General features: G+C 39.9%; 1 protein-coding gene across 1 annotated transcript; it reads right to left on the minus strand.

The window, feature by feature from the left end:
- Positions 1-2780: 2780 nt before the first annotated feature.
- On the minus strand, positions 2781-19508 carry LOC148884761 (lysosome membrane protein 2-like). The gene is made up of 12 exons (XM_089019762.1): positions 19172-19508; positions 15038-15195; positions 14141-14288; positions 13875-14066; positions 13667-13758; positions 13422-13541; positions 9080-9258; positions 6515-6633; positions 5890-5963; positions 5647-5698; positions 4504-4656; positions 2781-3773 (listed from the first exon to the last, which is right to left on the minus strand). Exons 1-12 carry the CDS (start codon positions 19292-19294, stop codon positions 3663-3665), a joined length of 1521 nt encoding a protein of 506 aa, XP_088875888.1. The 5' UTR covers positions 19295-19508; the 3' UTR covers positions 2781-3662.
- Positions 19509-20121: the final 613 nt, after the last annotated feature.

The raw sequence follows: 20121 nt of genomic DNA on the forward strand, positions 1-20121 counted from the left end.
GAAATTCGGTTAACCGTTTGAATGAAGAACAGACACTTTCACTGCTCCGAATCATCAAATTTACCTGTCGACACATTTTTGGCAAAAAAAAACGAACGTCAATATTAACTTTACTCATAAACCACTTTAAAAAAACGTATACTATATACTTAAGCTAATAATTTTATTCACCGAACACTTATGACCGTGTTCGTTTCCCAATGCGTGATTTTATTTTGAAGGTGCACGTAGAAGTATGGGGCTGTGTAGGTTATTTGACAGCTTCCGTGCAGGTTTGTTGCTCTCGCTCAAATAAAGACATCCTTGTTTGTACCTTCAAGACGCTGTAGGGAGGATCAGGAAACACTACTGCCTTTCATGACTGTCACTGAATGACTGCAAACGTTCAAAAAAAAAGATCCACCTTCATCTAAATAGACGTGCACAATTTAGTCCTCGTTCCGAATATTATTGAGATCTCTGTTTGACTGAGCGCCATATCGTTATTGATACGTTTCTAAATATTGGCATCGATAAAAGTGAAGATTCCGGAGGAAGTGGAATTGATTTTAAACGGTATTTCAGCTAAACTTGTTGCCAATTGGGGATATGTAAACGGAATAGTCCATTGCATGAAAAAAAGGGGGGGGGGGGGGTGTAATTGAAATGATTATAAAGAAATAAGTGTTTTGGAATAGTTTTTAAACTGGTTAGATTAAAACTAAATCGACAATTGGTGTAATTAATCTCTTGATTAATCAGTTTTTATGCCACTTTGGGAGCCGACGTCTGCCTCTCGCTGTGTTGTACAATCAACCGATAGGTATTCAAAGTAGTAATGTGTCGTTCGCGAACGAGCCGGTTTTAAGAGCCGACTCTCTGAAGTAAACAAAGAGAGACGGTTCCTAACAAGGAGCCGGAAATTTTTGTCCTCTATTCCCCGCCCCCAGTCATCGGTTAAAGCCGCACGTGATTGGTCGATATCCGTGGTAGAGGAGGGAGGGGAGAATTACAGACACAGGTGGGTCGACAGGCGGACAAATGTTGTAACATTATGCTGTTATGATTATTCAGTAATTATATTTTTTACTAGTTGGTATGATTATGAAAAGCAAATTAGTGACAGCTGATCATCAGACCAGAGTCACCACAGGGAAAGTGAAAGTTAGCATTCACTAACTGTGCTCATATACATAAAGCCATATAAATAAAAATATTTATTATTGTGTATTTTTTACATGAGTAATTAGTTTTTCACATAATTTTACAGGATTTTTAGTAGTTAATTAATTTAAGCAACAACAAAAAAAAAAAACAAGGAGCCATTTGGGAGCCAAAAGAGCCGGTTCTTTTTAGTGAGCCGATCCAAAAACACCCGGCTCTCTGAAAAGAGCTGGAATTCCCATCACTAATTCAAAGTGATATACCGACCCCTGGTGAGCAGTCATAAAGCATTGCACTATGAGTCTTTTAACGGTTGTTTTATTTTGTATACAGACAGTCTAAACAAGTCAATGAATTGCCCCCCCCCCCAAAAAAAAAGTGTTTACATACAAGGTTATAACAATAACAAAAATATCATCAAGTACAATCTGTAATTTAAAAGAAAGGGCAGCGTTGTTTCCAATGTGTTGATTTTTTTTTAACATGGTAAACGCGTACAAAAAATTAAAGAGGTGGTAGAATTCAATGTGGCGATTGTGAACCGGGACCACAGGATGGACTTTTCATAAATGGTCATTATTACAATAACCCGACTATAAATGATGCCGTTATTAAAAAAAAAGGGAAGAAATGGAAATTTAAACCAGGAAATTAGCAAAACATTACAGTCCTTCACATGTTACTCCAAATCCAAAGGGAAGACAACTGTGTCTTTGCTTGTATGTGTGTGTAAATTTTGTGTCCTGAAATCAAATTTTGTTCAGTTACATAAATATATTTTTCTCCTGTTTGAAATTGGGTTACCACGGGGCAAACCACTCACACACTGAGTCCCCACCATGTGGCTAAAACGTGTGTGTGTGTGTCTGTGTGTGTGTGTGTGGAAATTTTGTGTACTGAAATCAAATTTTTATCAATTACATAAATATATTTTTCTCCTGTTTGAAATTAGGTTCCCACAGGACAAATAACACACACACAGAGTCCCCACCATGTGGAAAAAAAACGTGCGTGTAAATTTTGTGTCCCGAAATCAAATTTTTATCAGTTTCATTAATATATTTTTCTACTGTTTGAAATTGGGTTCCCACAGGACAAATAACACACACACAGAGTCCCCACCATGTTGAAAAAAACGTGTGTGTGTGTGTGTGTGTGTGTAAATTTTGTGTCCCGAAATCAAATTTTTATCAGTTTCATAAATATATTTTTCTACTGTTTGAAATTGGGTTCCCACAGGACAAATAACTCACACACCGAGTCCCCACCATGTGGAAAAAACACGTTTGTGTGTGTGTGTGTGTGTGTGAACATGAACATTTACAACAAGAAAAAAAAAATGAGAATGACTTACTTATTTTACAAAATGTACATTTTTTTAATGTCTAAACTAGTTTATCCGACTGACACAATTTTTTTGAGCTTCTCAGAATACTGTTATTATACAAAGAAAGATACTTTTCTGGCACAAGAATCACATTTTGTAACATTTAGTTCCAATTTTGCGGTTTAATACTGACAACTGGTCTTCATTTTCCCTTCCTTTCATATCTCCTTGAAGAAAAAAAGTGCCTAAAACTAAATCAAACCCTATTTCAGCCATGTTTGTTTTGATCACGCCTTATGAAATTTAATATTAATAATAATAATAATAATAATAATAATAATAATAATAATAATACATTTCATTATTAAGCGCCTTTCAAAACTCTCAAGGACACTTTACAGTCACAGGATAAGTTTTTTTCTGTGTAGTATGTAACTCTAATCGATACAAAGCTAGCTAGATAGCTAATAGATAGCTAATAGATAGCCAACAGATAGATAGCTAGCCACTTAGATATATATATAGCTAATAGCCAGCTAGCTAGATAGTTAGTTAGCTAATACACTGAGCCAGCGTTCACTCAACCCGGAAGTAAATAGATAGAAAGCTAGCTAGCCAGTTAATAGATAGCTAATAGCTAGCCAACAGATAGATAGCTATATAGCTAATAGCTAGCTCGCTAGATAGTTAGTTAGATAATACACTGAATGTCACAATGTGCAAAATGAAAATCTCAAATAGATAGCAAACTAGCTAGCTAGTGAAGAGATAGCTAATAAAAATTGTATCATTATTATTATTATAAATTGAGCAGATGCAGGCAATCCATCGGCTCTGCGTCTTCAGTTAACCTCATTCAAGACGCCTTGAAAATCTGTTAGCTGGCTATCTTGGAATCTAGCTAGCTATTTAGCTAGCTACTGTATTTATTAGCTATATAGCTAGATAGCTATTAGATATCTATTCGCTATCTATTCGCAATGTAGTAGCTATCTATTCGCTAGGTATTAACTATCTATTCGCTAGCTATTCGCTAGCTATGTAATAACAATAATACTATAATAATAATATAATCATTTATAAGCGTTAACGCTTGTCGGCAAATACGTAAACTCAGTAAACAAACAAGGAAATGTGTTTTCTCTGTCATTCTGTCGATTAAAAAACAAAAAACGTTTGACGGTTAGCATGCTCAAGCTTGCGGGTCCGCTTTAGCCGTCAGGCCGATGTACGTTCCATTTTGAGAGTCTTCTTTTTCCTTTTCGCTCACTGGAGAGTAAGACGTGTTCTCATCAGCGCTCGCCTGTAAAGAAATGTTTATTATTATTTTTTTTTTTGTTATTTTAAAATAGAAAAATATCTATATATTAGTGATGTGTCGTTTGCGAAAGAGCCGATTCTAAGAGCCGGATCTCTGAAGTGAGCCGGTTCCTAACAAGGAGCCGGAAATGGGAGCCGACTTTTTTTGTCCTCTATTCCCCGCCCCCGGTCTTCGGTTAAAGCCACACATGATTGGTCGTGATCCGTTGTAGGGTGGGGAGAATTATAGACACACGCAGCAGTGAGGAGAAGGGGGGAGGGGCTTAGGGTAGACAGGTGGACACATGTTATTACATTGTGTTGTTATTATTATTCAATTATGATATTTTTTACTAGTTGGTATGATAGCATTATTAATATGAAAAGCAAATTAGTGATAGCTGATCATCAGACCAGAGTAACCACAGGGAAAGTGAAAGTTTGTGGATGTGCACATAGAAATCAAGCCATAGAAATAAAAATATTTGATATAGTGTATTTTTTACACGAGTTTTTCACATAATTATACATGAATTTTGGTAGTTAATTAATTGCAGCAACAAAACAAAACAAAAAAAAAAAAAAACGAGGATCCATTTAGGAACCAAAAGAGCCGGCTCTTTTTTTGTGAGCTGAGCCAAAAGAGCCGGCTCTCTGAAAGGAGCCGGAATTCCCATAACTACTCTATATAACCTGCATTGTATCAGCTAAAATTCACGCGCTAACAAACTCACCTTCTGTTTTCGCTCGCGGATCAGCAGCAGAATCAGGACCAGTAGCAGGATAACCCCCAGAGCCACAAAAATAAGCGGGAAGTTAGAAACCACCTCGACGATCCTCAACAGCTTGTGAACTCTCTCTGCCGATGCCTCGTCGATAACTACGCTCTGTTTGGGGGAATCCCAAACATCCGTCAATTCATTTGTACATGTTTGAACTCTAAATGTTTGGTGATTCCGCGATATATGTGTCATTTACAATACAATACAGGACAGTACAATACAATACAATACAATACATATTGAATTATATAGTGCTTTAACAACAGCAACAAAACACTTAATCATAATAATAATAATACATTTAATTTATAAGCGCCTTTCAAAACTCTCAAGGTCACTTTACAATCACAGGATAATTTTTTCTGTGGGTGAGCAGCGGCAGCCACATGCGCCAGCGTTCACTCAACCCTGAAGTAACTCAAATAGCTAGAAAGCCAGCTAGCTAGCTAATGAATAGCAAATAAATAGTGGCTAGGCAGATAGCCAACAGCTAGCACGGTAGATAGCTTACAGCTAGACAGCTAATAGATAGCCAGCTAGCTAATGGATAGCAAATAAATCGTGAATAGATAGGCAGATAGCTAACAGCTAGCACGTTAGACAGCTTAGAGCCAGCCAGTTAGACAGCTAATAGCCAGCCAGATAGCTAATGGATAGCTAATAAATAGCTAATAGATGGCCAGATAGCCAACAGCTAGCACGGTAGATAGCTTACAGCTAGACAGCTAATAGATAGCCAGCTAGCTAATGGATAGCAAATAAATCGTGAATAGATAGCCAGATGGCTAACAGCTAGCACGCTAGACAGCTTAGAGCCAGCCAGTTAGACAGCTAATAGCCAGCCAGATAGCTAATGGATAGCTAATAAATAGCTAATAGATGGCCAGATAGCCAACAGCTAGCCAGTTAATAGCATGAATAGTCCCTTTAGCGGTGTGAAAATAATAATAAAAAAAAAACATGGACGGCTATCCTATACAGGAAATAACAAACAATTTAAATAATTTATAATAATTCATATGCCACCCGAATTTTCCGTCAGATAATTTGACTCCATTCCGAGGTCGATTTCAATTTTGATGACTTGATTCTCACCTCATTTAGGAACATGATGGGGAAGATGGTTTCGTTGAGACCTTTCGTTTTCCTGATTGGGAGTAGAAAGAACCTCATGATTTTACAACCACACATAAATAATACTAATACTAATACTAATACTAATACTAATACTAATACTAATACTAATACTAATACTAATACTGACACTCATACTCATACTCATACTACTACTACTACTACTACTACTACTACTACTAATAATAATAATAAAACACTTACGGAAATGTGGATATCTTATTGATTAGGAAGTTGATCTGCGCCCTCTTGTTGGCACGCACAATTATTCCAGTGGTCTATAAAAAGAAAAAAAGAGTCAGTTTGCTATATTCTATTCATCGTTTTAAGGCGTGAAAGTACCGTATTTTCCATATATAAGGCGTACCAACATATTGTTATTAGCCTTATACATCCAAATATAATATATAAATACGTATACAAAAGTTTTCTAAATATAAGGTACACCACATTATATCATACTACTACTACTACTAATAATAATAATAATAATAGTAATAATAAAAGTTTTTGGGTGTACCGTATACACCGGAATTTACGGTAATTAAATGGCTGAACAAAACACGACGGTACTCAAACATGCACTTTTGCCTATACGCCACTAGATGGGAGACTAGTGCCGTTCCACCTCGTCTCAGCTAGAAATTGATCGACAGCAGTTGATTAAAAATAAATAATCAAATAAAAAAATAAATACATAAATAAATGTCAGACGATTCACAATAGATAGTTAAAAAACTAAAATTCATCCAAGTGACTGCTAATAGCTTAATAAACAAAATATGGCGACCCTACGTCAGGGTTGCCAGATTTTTTAGTCTTGTCCTACCGGGTTTAGGTCGAGGAAAGTTTGGTGATGTATCCTCTCGGGTGACATTCCTTCGATTGCTGCCACATATTTGGAATCTCCAAGGTAGAAATGAGGAAAAGAAGCCACGACCGGAGCACCTGGAGAAACGAAAAGCGAAATAACTCCATTTAGCGTATGTGAACACTTTATTTGTATTGCATGTGGACACACTTTAGCTAGCCACCAGTAGCACTAGCCACCAATAGCACCTGTTGTTTGAAGCTAATTTTGTGTATGTTATCACGTTTTGTATTTCGTATTGCATATGGACATACTTTAGCTAGCCACCAGTAGCACCTGTTGTTTGTAGTTAAAATACGTTTTTTTTTAACATTGTAGATGTATTCATAACACACACTGGTGATGTGTCGTTCGCGAACGAGCCGGTTCTTAGAGCCGGATATCTGGTGTGAACGAAGAGAGCGGTTCCTAACAAGGAGCCGGAAATGGGAGCCAATTTTTTTGTCCTCTATTCCCCGTCCCCAGTCTTTGGTTAAAGCCGCACCTGATTGGTCGATATCCGTGGTAGAGGAGGGAGGGGAGGATTACAGACACTCGCCGCAGTGAGAAAGGGGGGGGGGGGGGGGGGTTAAACTGGACAAATGTTATCACATTATGCTGTTGTTATTATTATTCAATTATGATATTTTTTACTAGTTGGTATGATAGCATTATTAATATGAGAAGTAAATTAGTGACAGCTGATCATCAGACCAGAGTAACCACAGGGAAAGTGAAAGTTTGTGGATGCTCTCTGTGCACATATAAATCAAGCCATAGAAATAAAAATATTTGATATATTGTATTTTTTACATGAGTAATTCTTTTTTCACATAATTTTACATGTTTTTGTAGTTAATTTAAGCAAAATAAAAAAAAAACAACTGAGGAGCCGTTTGAGAGCCAAAAGAGCCGGATCTTTTTAGTAAGCTGAACCAAAAGAACCGGCTCTCTGAAAAGAGTCGCAATTCCCATCACTAATACACACACACACACACACACACACACACACACACACACACACACACACACACACACACACACACACACACACACACACACACACACACACACACACACACACACACACACACACACACACATACACATTTTAAAAAAAAAATCAATGATACCATGCGACTCCTAAGACTGTATCAGACTCGTGTCTCAGGAAGGCCAAGCTACTTGGAGTCATAAAAGAAACAATAGCTTTAGAAGTGCGCATTTATGTCCACGTAGAACTAATTAGTGATATCCCCACGTCTAATCTCGCTACTCCCACTCAGTTCCTTCCACTTATTGTCAACCAGAGACATTGCGATCCCATGACAAGAGTCCACCTGGCACGTTTCGAGCATGAAACGCAACATGGAGTGAAGTTAACCTGGCTGGTTTCCACCGCTAAATTTCGAAACGTGCAGCATCACACACACACACACACACACACACACACACACACACACACAGGCATACAAAACAGTCACACATATGTCTGCCGGCGTCGGGGTTAAGTGCTAGTGAAGTGGGACAGAGGTGAGCATTTTCCTGCTTGGGTGTTTGGCAACAGCCCTTGGACAACCGGACAACCGCCAAGGTCACTGCAGTGCGTACAAATATACACACACACACACACACACACACACACACACACACACACACACACACACACACACACACACACACACACACACACACACACACACACACACACACACACACACATTCTTACTGGTGGACTCAAAATGACACCTGACCTTAAACAATTGAAAAAGCTCCCGATTAATAAAGCTGTATTGTGTTGTATTACATTTAGAGTAGCATCGATCTGGTGGATTCGTAACGCAACTGCAACCACAATAATAATAATAGTAATAATAATAATAATAATACATTTAATTGCTAAGCGCCTTTCAAAACTCTCAAGGTCACTTTACAGTCACAGGATAAAGTTTTTCTGTGGGTGAGCAGCGGCAGCCACAGGCTCACTCAACCCCGAAGTAACTCAAACAGATAGTAAGCTAGCTAGCTAATGGATAGCAAATAAATAGCGAATAGATAGCCAGATAGCCAACAGCTAGACATCTTACAGCCAGCCAGCTAGACAGCTAATAGCTAGCCAGCTAGCTAATGCATAGCTAATAAATAGTGACTGGATAGCCTGATAGCCAACAACTAGACAACTTACAGCCAGCTAGACAGCTAATAACTAGCCAGCTAGCTAATGGATAGCTAATAAATAGCTAATAGCCATATGCGATTATAATTCTATTATCATATATTTTCAAATCCACTTGGATTATAATAACAGTCACAAATCGCAATTTGAGATCGGATTGTTGTCGTTCCCTTATCGCTTGATAAATCCCAAATATACACGAGTTTATATTGTACTCCTCCGGGATACGCAGAGTAATTTCCGTGTTCTGTTTACGCAATAACTGCAAAGTGTCCTTGAGAGTGTTTTTAAAGGCGATTAGAAATTAAATGTATGATTATAATAACACATAAAGTGATCCTAAATTGAGATACTGTCCATTTGTTTACCTTTCCGACAAGGGCTGACTTTGAGGAGGCCCGTTCCAAGGCACTGCTGCGGTGTGACGCAAAAACCCTCGTTGGCCGGATTCTCTTCTTTGCTGGCCAGGACGGAACGTGGCGGAGTGAAGCGATATGCAGGTATCCCTCTCACCTCTACGTCCTTCTCAAATTCCATGTAGATGGTCCTGTGGAGTGAGGTTCTATTTGAGTTGTGAATTTGATAGGATGTCCGCATTTAATTTTGATACCATCGTGCGAGGTTTTTTTTTTTCATGTTTATCACGTGTCAGAGATGTTCGATCGGACACTGTGGACAAAGACTCAAACCCAAAAAGATTGTTTTTTTTTTTTACTGCCGGCAGGAGACGTAGCCATTCATGACAGACGTCTGAATTCTGCAGCCCTCTGCCAAGCTATTTATTGACAGTATATGCAAATTAAAGTGATACATTAGTAAAACATAGTTTTCTTGATTAGAATACTCTATAGTGTAGTATAAAACATTGTCTTTTGCATGAAATGATAAATTTGTAACCTGGCTAATGAGCTCTTCCTGTGAAGGAGTTTCAAGTCGTAAATTACTTCTGTGATAAAGGAGTTTCCCAAGTCCTAAATTCTGTCCAAGGCCAGATCTCCTAGATCACAGGTGTCAAAGTCAAGGCCCGCGGGCCAAATCCGGCCCGCCACATCATTTTTTTCGGCCCGCGTATGCAAATCAAACTTGTTAAATTCCATGATGATTGCTAAAATCTGAGCCAAAATTTCATATTTTTGGATGTCAACCACAATAAAAGTCATTATACTTGACTTCAGATTTGAAAACGAGTTATTCATTAATTTGCGGTGTGCTCTATATGTAATATTTGAAGGGATTTAAACATTCTAATGGGTTCCCCAAATTCATAACGGCCCTTGAGAGGAAACCATAACTACAATGTGGCCCGCGGCAAAAAAATGACTTTGACACCCCTGTCCTAGATGAAGATGACAGTTTAACATGCTGTGTCTAGTGACCTCAGATTGACCCCAGGTTGTCTGTGCTTCAATTATGTATTCTAGTCGCACATGTTGACTAATCATATAACAGCATGAAACTTTTAAATATGATAACTTCTTATTCTCCATCATCATGTTTCACGAATTTATAGTTGCTAACCTTTTTCATACGCTAATCCTTTCTTTGAAAAGCTTTAAAATATTTTACTACTTCCTTAACCGTTACGGTCGTTTATTGGTCTTTAACATTCACCTTGGAAAAAGTTGAAAGTCTGCTTATCAGCTGCCTGAATTATTGCTTGGCAGCTGTCGAAGCGAGAAATCAAAATGATTGAAAGCCCTCGAGATCTAATCTAACTTTCGGCCCCGTGGATGAAGCCCGGTGGACTCATTGAGGGTGTTATTATGGTGAGTTCTGAGAGACTTGCAGTATGTTGAACAGTTCCCAAGGAATCCTGATGGTTCTCAGTCAGAACAAAAGAGTCCATACAGTGTTTGCCAGTGTGCAACAATACTGTAATGACCTTTCCCTTGACCTTTGCTGAAGACACCGCGAGAGAAAAAAAAAAAGGGGGGGGGGGTGGGGTCCAAGCGTTGTTGCTAGATGAGAATTTGGAAAACGATCCTTTGTAAATACAGGTAACATCCGACTTACGACCGAGTTCCATTCCGACCAAACGGTCGTAAGTCAAAATGGTCGTAAGTTCATTCAAAATGTTGAATAGTGACTCGCAGGCTAAATGACTCGCAAACTCCCCCCCCCCCCCCCCCTCTGGTGCCATCACACGGTCGATTGCTGGGTGAGAGTGAAATGCTGGCTAGCCAAAATTGTCGAACACGTTGCCGAGCTTCATACAAAAAAAAAAAAAAAAAGCAAAAGTGAAATGTTGAGAAAATTGATACAAAAGTGAAATTTTGACTTATTTTAACTTTATTGATAGTTCAAAGGCAGAGTGTAGACTGCAAGGTTAAAATATGTATGCAAAAAGCTATCCATTCCATCAAGCCATCAACGACCATCACAAAGTTAAATAAAACAACTTTATTATACTCTACAGTTTATTTCTTTAATTACAATACCATATCACATTTATTATACCTAAAATAAGGTATATTGTGTGTAGTTTTAAGGCTTATTTAGTTGAAAATTATATTTTATGGGGACCTGGGAACGGATTATTCTCATTTTAATGGTTTCCTATGGGAAATTGATGTTTGGAATGCACACTTTTTTATATATAAAAAAAAATCTGCGATGCATCAACGGCCGTGATAATCGAACTGGAAAGTAGCAAGGTATTACTGTATTTACTCATGAGAGAAATGGATTTAAATTTATGACTTTCTATTGCTTTATTAGTACAGTGACGGAAGCGACCCATTTCCTTTCGTTCAGTTGAGTTAACGTTTGACCAGGGGGGCGAGGTTCTACTTTATCTGGAAGAATCAACCGCGGTTGGGGAGAGTGATTTATGTTCGTTGTAAGCAAAAGACAAGGCGGCTATTGAACAAGTCGCAGCTGTCTGCAGTTCATCAACATCTTGAGGCGTTTGTGGCTCAGCTTTCAATACAAAGTCCAAATGGTTACAAATGGGAATTGTCATTTCTTTATTTATTTACACCCAAAAAAAATAAATCCAGATGTCAATTTAAATACAGTGATACCTTGGCTTACAAACTTAATTGGTTCCCCGACAGTGTAAGGCGAAAAGTGTGTATCCCAAAAATAATTTCCCATAGGAAACCAGTAAAATGAGAATAATCCGTTCCCAGGTCCCCATAAAACATAATTTTGTACTTTCTAATTTTCTAAGCCTTAAAACTACACAAAATATACCCTATTTTATGTATAATAAATGTGCTGTGGTATTGTAATTAAAGAAATAAACTGAACTTTATAATAAAGTCGTTTTATTTACCTTTGTAATGGTCGTTGATGGCTTAATGGAATGAAGTGGCCGGTTTCATTAGCATTAAACACTTGAGGAACGTAGCCTTCTTTCACCATCTTGAGAAATCATCCCTTGTAGGTGCTTTTCCTGCGATAATTTTACCTTGTTCCTCATCAATTGTGTTCTATTTAGCTGGGTTGATAGCTTTTTGCATCAAGTGTACAGATGGCTTGTGCGGGTTATTTGTGGCGCCTGATTTATGGGAATTTTAACCTTGCAGTCTACGCTCTGCCTCTGAACTAGCAAAATTGTACAGTAAAGTCTCGTTATATCGATATTCAAGGGAGGCCAAAAAAATATCGATATAACCGGGACTATCGATATATCCGACCCTGTTTGCATGTAATTTTCTCAGTGCGTGCGTAGAAATAGTATCGATATAACCGGGACTATCGATATATCCGATATCGATATAACGAGACTTTACTGTATGTCCGCAGCAGACCAAACGGGACATTTCCTCTAACATAATGGTCAAAAAGGACAGGAAATGGAGGAGGCAACAACCCCCCCCCCCCTTTTAGTTCTCGTAACACGCCTCGCCTGCGTAAAGCCACAATGACTTTAGTAAGTGGGTGAAAGTGTTTTGAAAACATTGTGGGACAAGGGAGGGTGGTCGACGACACGCGCCTGGACTGGGCCAAAGGTAAAACACCCACAGATTCTTTCCACATGCGCCAAAAAGTGTTTTGGAGGTGAAGGTTGAACTATGGGATGGCGAATGGAACGGCACAACTTGAGCGGGCAAGCTTGTCGCGACTACGGGTTAGCTCCGCGATGTTATTGGCATTTTATGAAAAGTGTCATGTAGTCAATACCAAACGCGGCACGCCCCATATTCACAGATAGGCAATTCACCTATTTGTCTTATCTTTGAAAGTAAAACTCAACTAATCGCTGCTTAGTGCTTTTGTTTTTAATTAAAAAACCCTATCTAAAAATAAAGGACTGAAAAATTTCCTCGAATACTTTGGGCGCTAGATTAGATTTGTTGTATTTTCTAAACTTTAAATTAATCAAAATCCGATGCAACTTCTATATGGATTTCTATTCTGATTTCTTCTGTGTGGTATTTGAGATTTTCTGTAAAGTGTGTCGTGACAGCTGTACCGGTTGCCAAAGCTCTATATGAATGAAGCTGTATTGTATTGTATTGTATTTCCGTTAGCGTAGCTATATCAAGCGAATGTGTAATGCAACCGTTGTAGCTTCTATTCAATGTGCCTTATAATCAGGTAGGTGCTAAATTTAGCCTGAGTTGTTAGTGGAGAGTCTTCAGCCATTGATTTTTAAGGTCAATGTTATAAAACCAGTTCGGAATTTTGAGTCGACAAATAATGGCGCAGATGGAAGTAAAAAGTCTCACAATGAAACACAGATAACGGGAGAGATGAAAATACCTGCAAAGGTCCGGGGTGAAAATATAAATCCGTTCGTCCTTTTTCAGTAGCGGATGAAAGGCGCTTCCGTCGGATCCTTCGATACTGTTGCTTTCATTGGAGTTCCAGAAGGTCAGCTGCCTGTAAAACATTTCCGAGAGATGTCCGTGAACGTTTTAATGCCGGTTACCATTGTGTTATATTGATTGACAGAAAATTGGAGAGAAGTGAGGGAGAAGAAGAAAAATAAGGGAGGAATGCGTTACCTTTGACCTTTCCATGTTTCCACTCGGCCGTAATCCAAGTAATTCTGCTCCCCAGTGTGAAAGACGAATTCGCCATCGTTGGTTCCGTTTTTCTGGGGGGGGGAGAAAAGATCTGCATGTTTTGCGTTTCCTTCAAATCTTTGCCATCGTCGCCCATTTATGCCCAGAAATCCGTTTTTTTTTTAAAGTCAAACAAATCTTTGCCTACCCCGTACATAAGACCAAAAATCGTCTCCACTTCTGGATTCATTTGAGAGATTCGGGCGAGCAAGGGGTCCTCGTAACCCCACAGCAGTTCGTCCACGGTACGAGTGGTAAACAGACCACTTTTAAGGGTGTTCATCCAGATGGACACGATCGAGGTTTTCCAAAAGTTCCCTTTGGCCTTGTTCATCACCGCCTACAAGGGAAGGAGACGGACTTGGGGACTCAGCGACCATTGACTTGTCGTCGTTGTCGTCCATATTTGCTTACCCAAGCGGGAATATTCACAGTGACGATATTATCCAACGAAGGGTCGCCGACAGATTTGTCTCTCAAGAAGACGAAACTTTTAGTGTTGTACGCCGACACCATTTTGCCATCGTTCACCATGGTCACATTGTCCTTGTACCTGTACTCCCTTTGGGTGAGACAACAACAACATTTAAACTATTGGCACATTTTTAAAAGTCGAAAAATCTACAGCCTGAACGCTTATTTAGAAAATTAGTGTTTTGGTGCACGATCGCGATCTCCCGAAAGTCTACGCCTCGACTTGGTCTCTAGCGACCTCTGTTTCAGGGCTCCTTCTTGATTTTGTCTTGTCCTGCTTCTTCTCCATCAAATAATACCTGGGGGCTTTGACTAGGTCTCAAGTCCTCCAAATATTGGTCTTCACTTTCTCAACTGATTAAAAGTCTTCAGGGGATTTGACTAGGTCTCAAGTCCTCCAAATATTGGTCAAAAGTCTTCATTCTGACTTCTCTGGAGTTTCGTTTCAACGCTTCCGAGACTTGGTCTCTGGTTACAGACTCAAATCAAAGATTCAGTCTCGCTCTTGACTTGGGGTTAAGTTGTCCAAGCCTTCGTAACTACTGATCAACTGCTCAAATATTCAGTTTAGTTCTGGATTTGGTCAGGACTCTGCAAAGTCAACCCCTCAAGGTTTTGTATCTTGGCTCCATCTTGTATGCCAGTATCTTGGTTAGGACTCATCTTCAACTTTCGAAAAACCTCTCCTTCACCCACCTTGGTCTCGGTCTTGACTCCTGTCAAAATGTTCATTTCTAGATTGAACCTGGTCACTCCACCGAATCACAATTTTTTTTGGGGGGTAGCATACCTCAGACAAAACTTCAGTTATTCACATTTTCACGTCTTGGACCCCACCTGTACGTGTAGGGCCCGACCTGGTTGACGACTGGCTTGGCCCCGGCAAGGAACTCCTCCAAGTTGGTGACGTTGAAGAAGAAGTACTCCATGTAGACGGGCGGTGGGGGTCTCTTCCATGACTCAAACACGCGGCTGCCCTCCACCAAAACAATCTCCTGTTAAGACACCTTAAGTTAGCTGGTACGTTTTTAGCCTGGATGGCGTATTCCGAACAAAAACAGACCCGGAGAACAAAACAGATCTTAAGGGAGGGGGACCACGGAGGGGTGCCTCTTTCTGACGAGAGCATTGGCCGTGCACATGAATGGTATTAGGGGAGACCCCCGCCATAGTTCCATTGTCAGGCGGTTACCATTGACGACGGGTGCTCGGAGAGAGAGAGTCCCTGGCAGATCATGTGACTCATAAAGCCCGAAGTCCTGCGCGGGACTGAGACCCAAGTGATCTGGGTCACATTCCTCAGGCCTGAGCTCCAGAAGCAGACTCGCTAAAAGCAAAAACTCCCCGTCGTTTTCAAAACAGCGTACGTTTACGGATGACGATCCCGACGATTCAGTGGGGGGTTCTTTTGAGGAGATGGAAAACATGGGGAAGGCGAGAAGTGCGGAGGGGGGGTTAGTTTGTCTTTCAACCGCACATGAGGTGAAAATCTCCGTTTGGCCTAGTTGTGTCAGTTTTGTTCAAAGTCGTGTCTGGATGTAAATTAACTCCCCACAAAAATGGAGGGTGCGCCAAAGTGTCCCCAACCCTCCAAGAGGCCTCCTCCTCTGGCTTCTATTCCACACATCCTTAGATGAACACTTCCAAAGCGGTCAAGGACAATAAAGCTGTCACCTTGGATTGAAAGAGGTTAAAGCGGCCTTTTTTTTTTTCCACCCGCTTGTCCTTTCATGCCTCTTTTATTTGTTGTTGTTGTTCTTTTTCATCGGACTATTCAACATGGCCGCCCTCCCAGCATGCGACATGAAATAGCGCTTGGAAAACAGGAACAGAGAAAACCCTCTCATCTCTACGCCACACCCCGATGGAAAAACACATGTAGCAGGTGAATAAGCAAATAGGCGCACCGCCATGACTTTGATGTCGAGACGGGGAGGAAAAACGCAGCCATGAATAACGAACAGCCGGAGGATATTCTTTAAATCTTCTGAGAAACAATAGAATATTAAGACTGTTTAACATGGACGCCTTTGTTATTTTGGCGGCCGTGGGTTACTTAGACAACCTTTCATGAGCCGAGGCACCCGTCTGATAAAAATGTGGTTTTGATTGGCCTCAACGTAACCGTCTTCGTTTATTCTTGGCTTGTCGATCTCTAATCAGAATCAGAATCATCTTTATTGCCAAGTATGTAGAACACACAAGGAATTTGTTTCCGGTAGAACACGCTGCACTAGTATCGTCGTCAAAAAAACTGCTAAGTGGCACTATACAGTTCCATTTTGGCTACTGTTGAAAGACCACGGGCGTGACACTCTGACGAAGGCGGAAGTAGTCGCCGAAACATGTCAGGTATTTCATTAAGTCTGTAAGTAAAGAATCTGCTTAACATTAGATATCAAGTAGACAGGATGAACTTAGTACAACGATTGTCGATCTCAAGTCTGAGAGTTGAGTGTTGGGTTTGACATGGTGTGATCGTGTTAGTCTTGGGTTTTGACTTGGTCTTGATCTGTGTTGTCTTGGGCTTGACTAGGTCGCATCTCCTGAATGTTTTGGTCTGGACGCGGTCTTAAATCCTCGAATCCCGATCGCAATCCACCACTTTTGGATCGACTCGATTTTCATCCATACTTGCATCACTTCTGGACCTTATCAAATTTTCCGATATCCTACTACGGATCGAGTTGCTACCTAACACTGGCTGTGGCGAAAGAAACTTAAGACTCAAGGAAGCATTCTTGGAATGAGAGGCTTCACATGTAGACCAAATGGGATGCCCCCCACCCCCACCCCTTAACCCCCTCAGCCCTGAAATAAATCTGACCAAGAGAGCCTGGTCATTGTCAGTATGTTCAACGTAATGTGTGTTTTACTCACGTTTCAAAGAGAACTAGTGTAGTCCCACCTGCCCGCTTCCTCAATGAAGTAATTTGTTGATAGTTTCGGATTTCACTTTAAATTTGTCTTACGGCAACCAGATTCAAGTCAGAAGCCACTTGTAAAAATAGACTAATGTAATCCCAAGGGGTGTATTATTTTCATTTTGCGTCACTTTCATGGGGACTTTTGGTGTAGGACAGTGGTTCTTAACCCTAGGGGTTCGGTGAGTCGGTCTCAAGGGTTCGGTGGATCCTCCGCCTAGACTGCAGTCTAGACTGCAGTTAGTAGGCACAGTCAGTGGAAGAAGGGGTAGGGTGGTGGCGAGATTGCAATCGGTGCTTTGCCAAGGAATTTCTTTCAAGTATAAAGATCGAGATATGAATGTTTGCTTTCGTGTGTCAATCAACCGACAACAAGCCCATTTACATTAAAGCAACCGTTTGGGCTCGAAATTTCCCTTCCGAGGACACAGATCAAAGTTGCCTACTTCTTAGGGAAATTAAAATGTGACTTTGACGTGCAACCACCCACCCCCCTTCCCTCCCACATCTGAACCCTTTTGTGCACAAATCATGATAACCTGACCCATAAACTGACCCAAAATTGGAAAAGAGCAGTGTACTGCAAAAATATATATAATTTTAGTTTGCACAAAGTAACTAGCTCCATGCTTTGATGAACATCAACAATACCACAAATAAACCATTGGTACCCGCCCACCCCCCCAAAAAAAAAAATATATTCCTGGACATGCAAAACCTCTAACCTCCGCACGTCATCGTAAAACAAAAGGAAGTGTGAATAATCCGCCTGAATCATCGCTTTAATTTTCGTTGTTTCCATCATTTGCTAACGGCTAAAAAAAAAAACAAAGTTTCAATTTCGATTTATTTTGGTGACATTTTCTGGGAAGTCATTGATACTTTTTTTTCCGGTTTTTATTTAAATATGACGATTCATATGCAAAAAAAAAACACACAAAACTTTGCATATTTTTTACTTATGACAGAATTGAAAAGCAGTCCAACGTAGGTCAGATGTGCTTGTTAGTATTCACTCATAAATATAATTTTTTGTGGAATTTATTCCCAGCAATTTGACATTTTTTCACTATTTTTAATTTTATTTATTTATTTACTATTTTTATTTATTTTTATTTATTTGGTTGTTTATTTTCTATTTATTTATTTTATTGGGCATCTAATTTTAAAGTGACATCACGTTTGTCATTCGAGCAATTTTTTTCTCCCTCAATTTAAAATCACAACAGATATTTGGAATTCCAGTTGAAAGATTTCTGAAAGGTCATTTAGACCACTCATAGTTTAGCGTGCAGATATCTAAAAACAAAAAGCCACACCTGAACTATATGGAATTGAAATAAATTTCAGATATCGTGAACTGGAATTATGACTAGTAAAAATGAAGATTATAATCCTATAAATGCATTGCAAAAATTGCATGTTTTTTCATATTTTTTTTCACAATAATTTCATATTTTCTCTGAGTAAAAAAAAAATTAATATGTACACTTTGCTGTGTATCTCTATTTAGCTTTTTGTTTCATACCTCTTCAAAAAAAATGACAAGTTATTTGAATACCAGAAAAAAATGACTTCTGATACTTAGCGGCTTAGCGGTTAGCACACTGGCCTCACAGTGCAGAGGTGCAATGTTCTATTCCTACTTTGGCCTCACTGGGTGGAGTTTGCATGTTGTCACCCCAAAACACGTGGGTTTTCTCCGGGTACTCCGCCCCTCCCCCCCAAAAAAAAAAAAATTCTAAAAACGGCATATGCTTTAAACATTTAAATCCGAATTTTAAAACATGGCCCCAAGTCACATTTATTCAACTTTTGAAGTACTTTTATGCGTATATTTATTTTTTTTTCGGAAGAAGAAATGCATGGACCTGATCATTGTTCTCTCCAAGTGGCCCCCACCAGCACACAATCACCACCATTGTCAACCGTCTACTATCATCCGCTGTGAGCACAGCGGAAATGCGGGGCAGCGTCATAAAAGCAACGCACGCAAACACACATGAGAGAAAGAGCATGGAAAAAAGTGGACGCTTGTTTTATATACCTTCTTGAGACGGTTGTACATCAACTTGCGGAAAGCCTGCGAGGCGGTCAAACCGATGCCCACGATGAGTAGGGTGGCGCAAATGACGCCCACCGCGTAGATCGCGCACGACCTCCTCGTCATGCTCGCAGGTGGAGACGTCCCCCCCCCCCCCAAAAAAAAAAAAATAAAAATAATAGAAGTAAATCAAAACTTATCTGATATTTTGTGTTTTTCCTTCAGGAAAAAAAAAACGTTTTTACAACTCTTCCTTAACTCGCTCGCCGTGCAGTTTAAAGGATCACCTCGGAGGATAATCAACACTGCAAACAGAGTGCGATCTTAAAAGTGGGTTCAACAAAAAGTGAGGCCCCCCAGCTTATTTGTATGGCGGGCAGAGTCTGGCTAGGTCAGCGCTCATTGGTTACGCGGGAACGCGCCAGAGTCGTGAGCGCGTTTCAAGTTTCCAACACACCCCTCCCTAACCCCTTCCCGCCCAAGCTTACAAGTTTACGCCCTCCTCCCAAGCCAAACAAGGATAAGAGGGGCCTCTCGTGTTGACCCCCCCCCCCCCCATAACAAGGAAACGTTACACACAACATTAGACGACCCCATTGTCATTGCAATACACTTTTGGAGATGATATATTTACGGCGTAAAAAGGGATTGAAAACTTTTATAAACAATTTTTGCTCTGGTAGGATGTTTGAGCGAAAGAGGCGGTTGTCCGCCCTGGATTTGTCCCAAGTTTTCATCCTTACCCAACAACAAAGTGTGATAACAATAAATAAGAACTAACTACATTTTTTTCTAAGTCCAAAGAGCTCTCTTGGATTAAAAAAAAAATAATAATACTCGATGAAAAGGTTTCTTCAGCCGTCATCTGTACTTCTTTGAAGGTGTCGGACGTTTCGCTTCCCATCCAAGAAGCTTCGTCAGCAAACTAAAGTCTTACTGGTAGTTTCGGCCCT

The sequence above is a fragment of the Hippocampus bargibanti genome, linkage group LG18 (genome assembly GCF_051943395.1).
Source record: "Hippocampus bargibanti isolate YZ-2025 linkage group LG18, ASM5194339v1, whole genome shotgun sequence".
Classification (NCBI taxonomy): Eukaryota; Metazoa; Chordata; class Actinopteri; order Syngnathiformes; family Syngnathidae; genus Hippocampus; species Hippocampus bargibanti.

What these genes read in the sequence shown, in the direction of transcription:
- LOC148884761 (XM_089019762.1), bottom strand. Translation starts at nt 19,294, where the DNA reads ATGACGAGGAGGTCGTGCGCGATCTACGCGGTGGGCGTCATTTGCGCC. An exon ending in GAAACATGGAAAGGTCAAAG is followed by an intron (nt 13,542 to 13,666) that starts GTAACGCATTCC and finishes AATGTTTTACAG; the next exon opens with GCAGCTGACCTTCTGGAACT. An exon ending in CTTTCCTCGACCTAAACCCG is followed by an intron (nt 5,964 to 6,514) that starts GTAGGACAAGAC and finishes TTCTTTTTATAG; the next exon opens with ACCACTGGAATAATTGTGCG.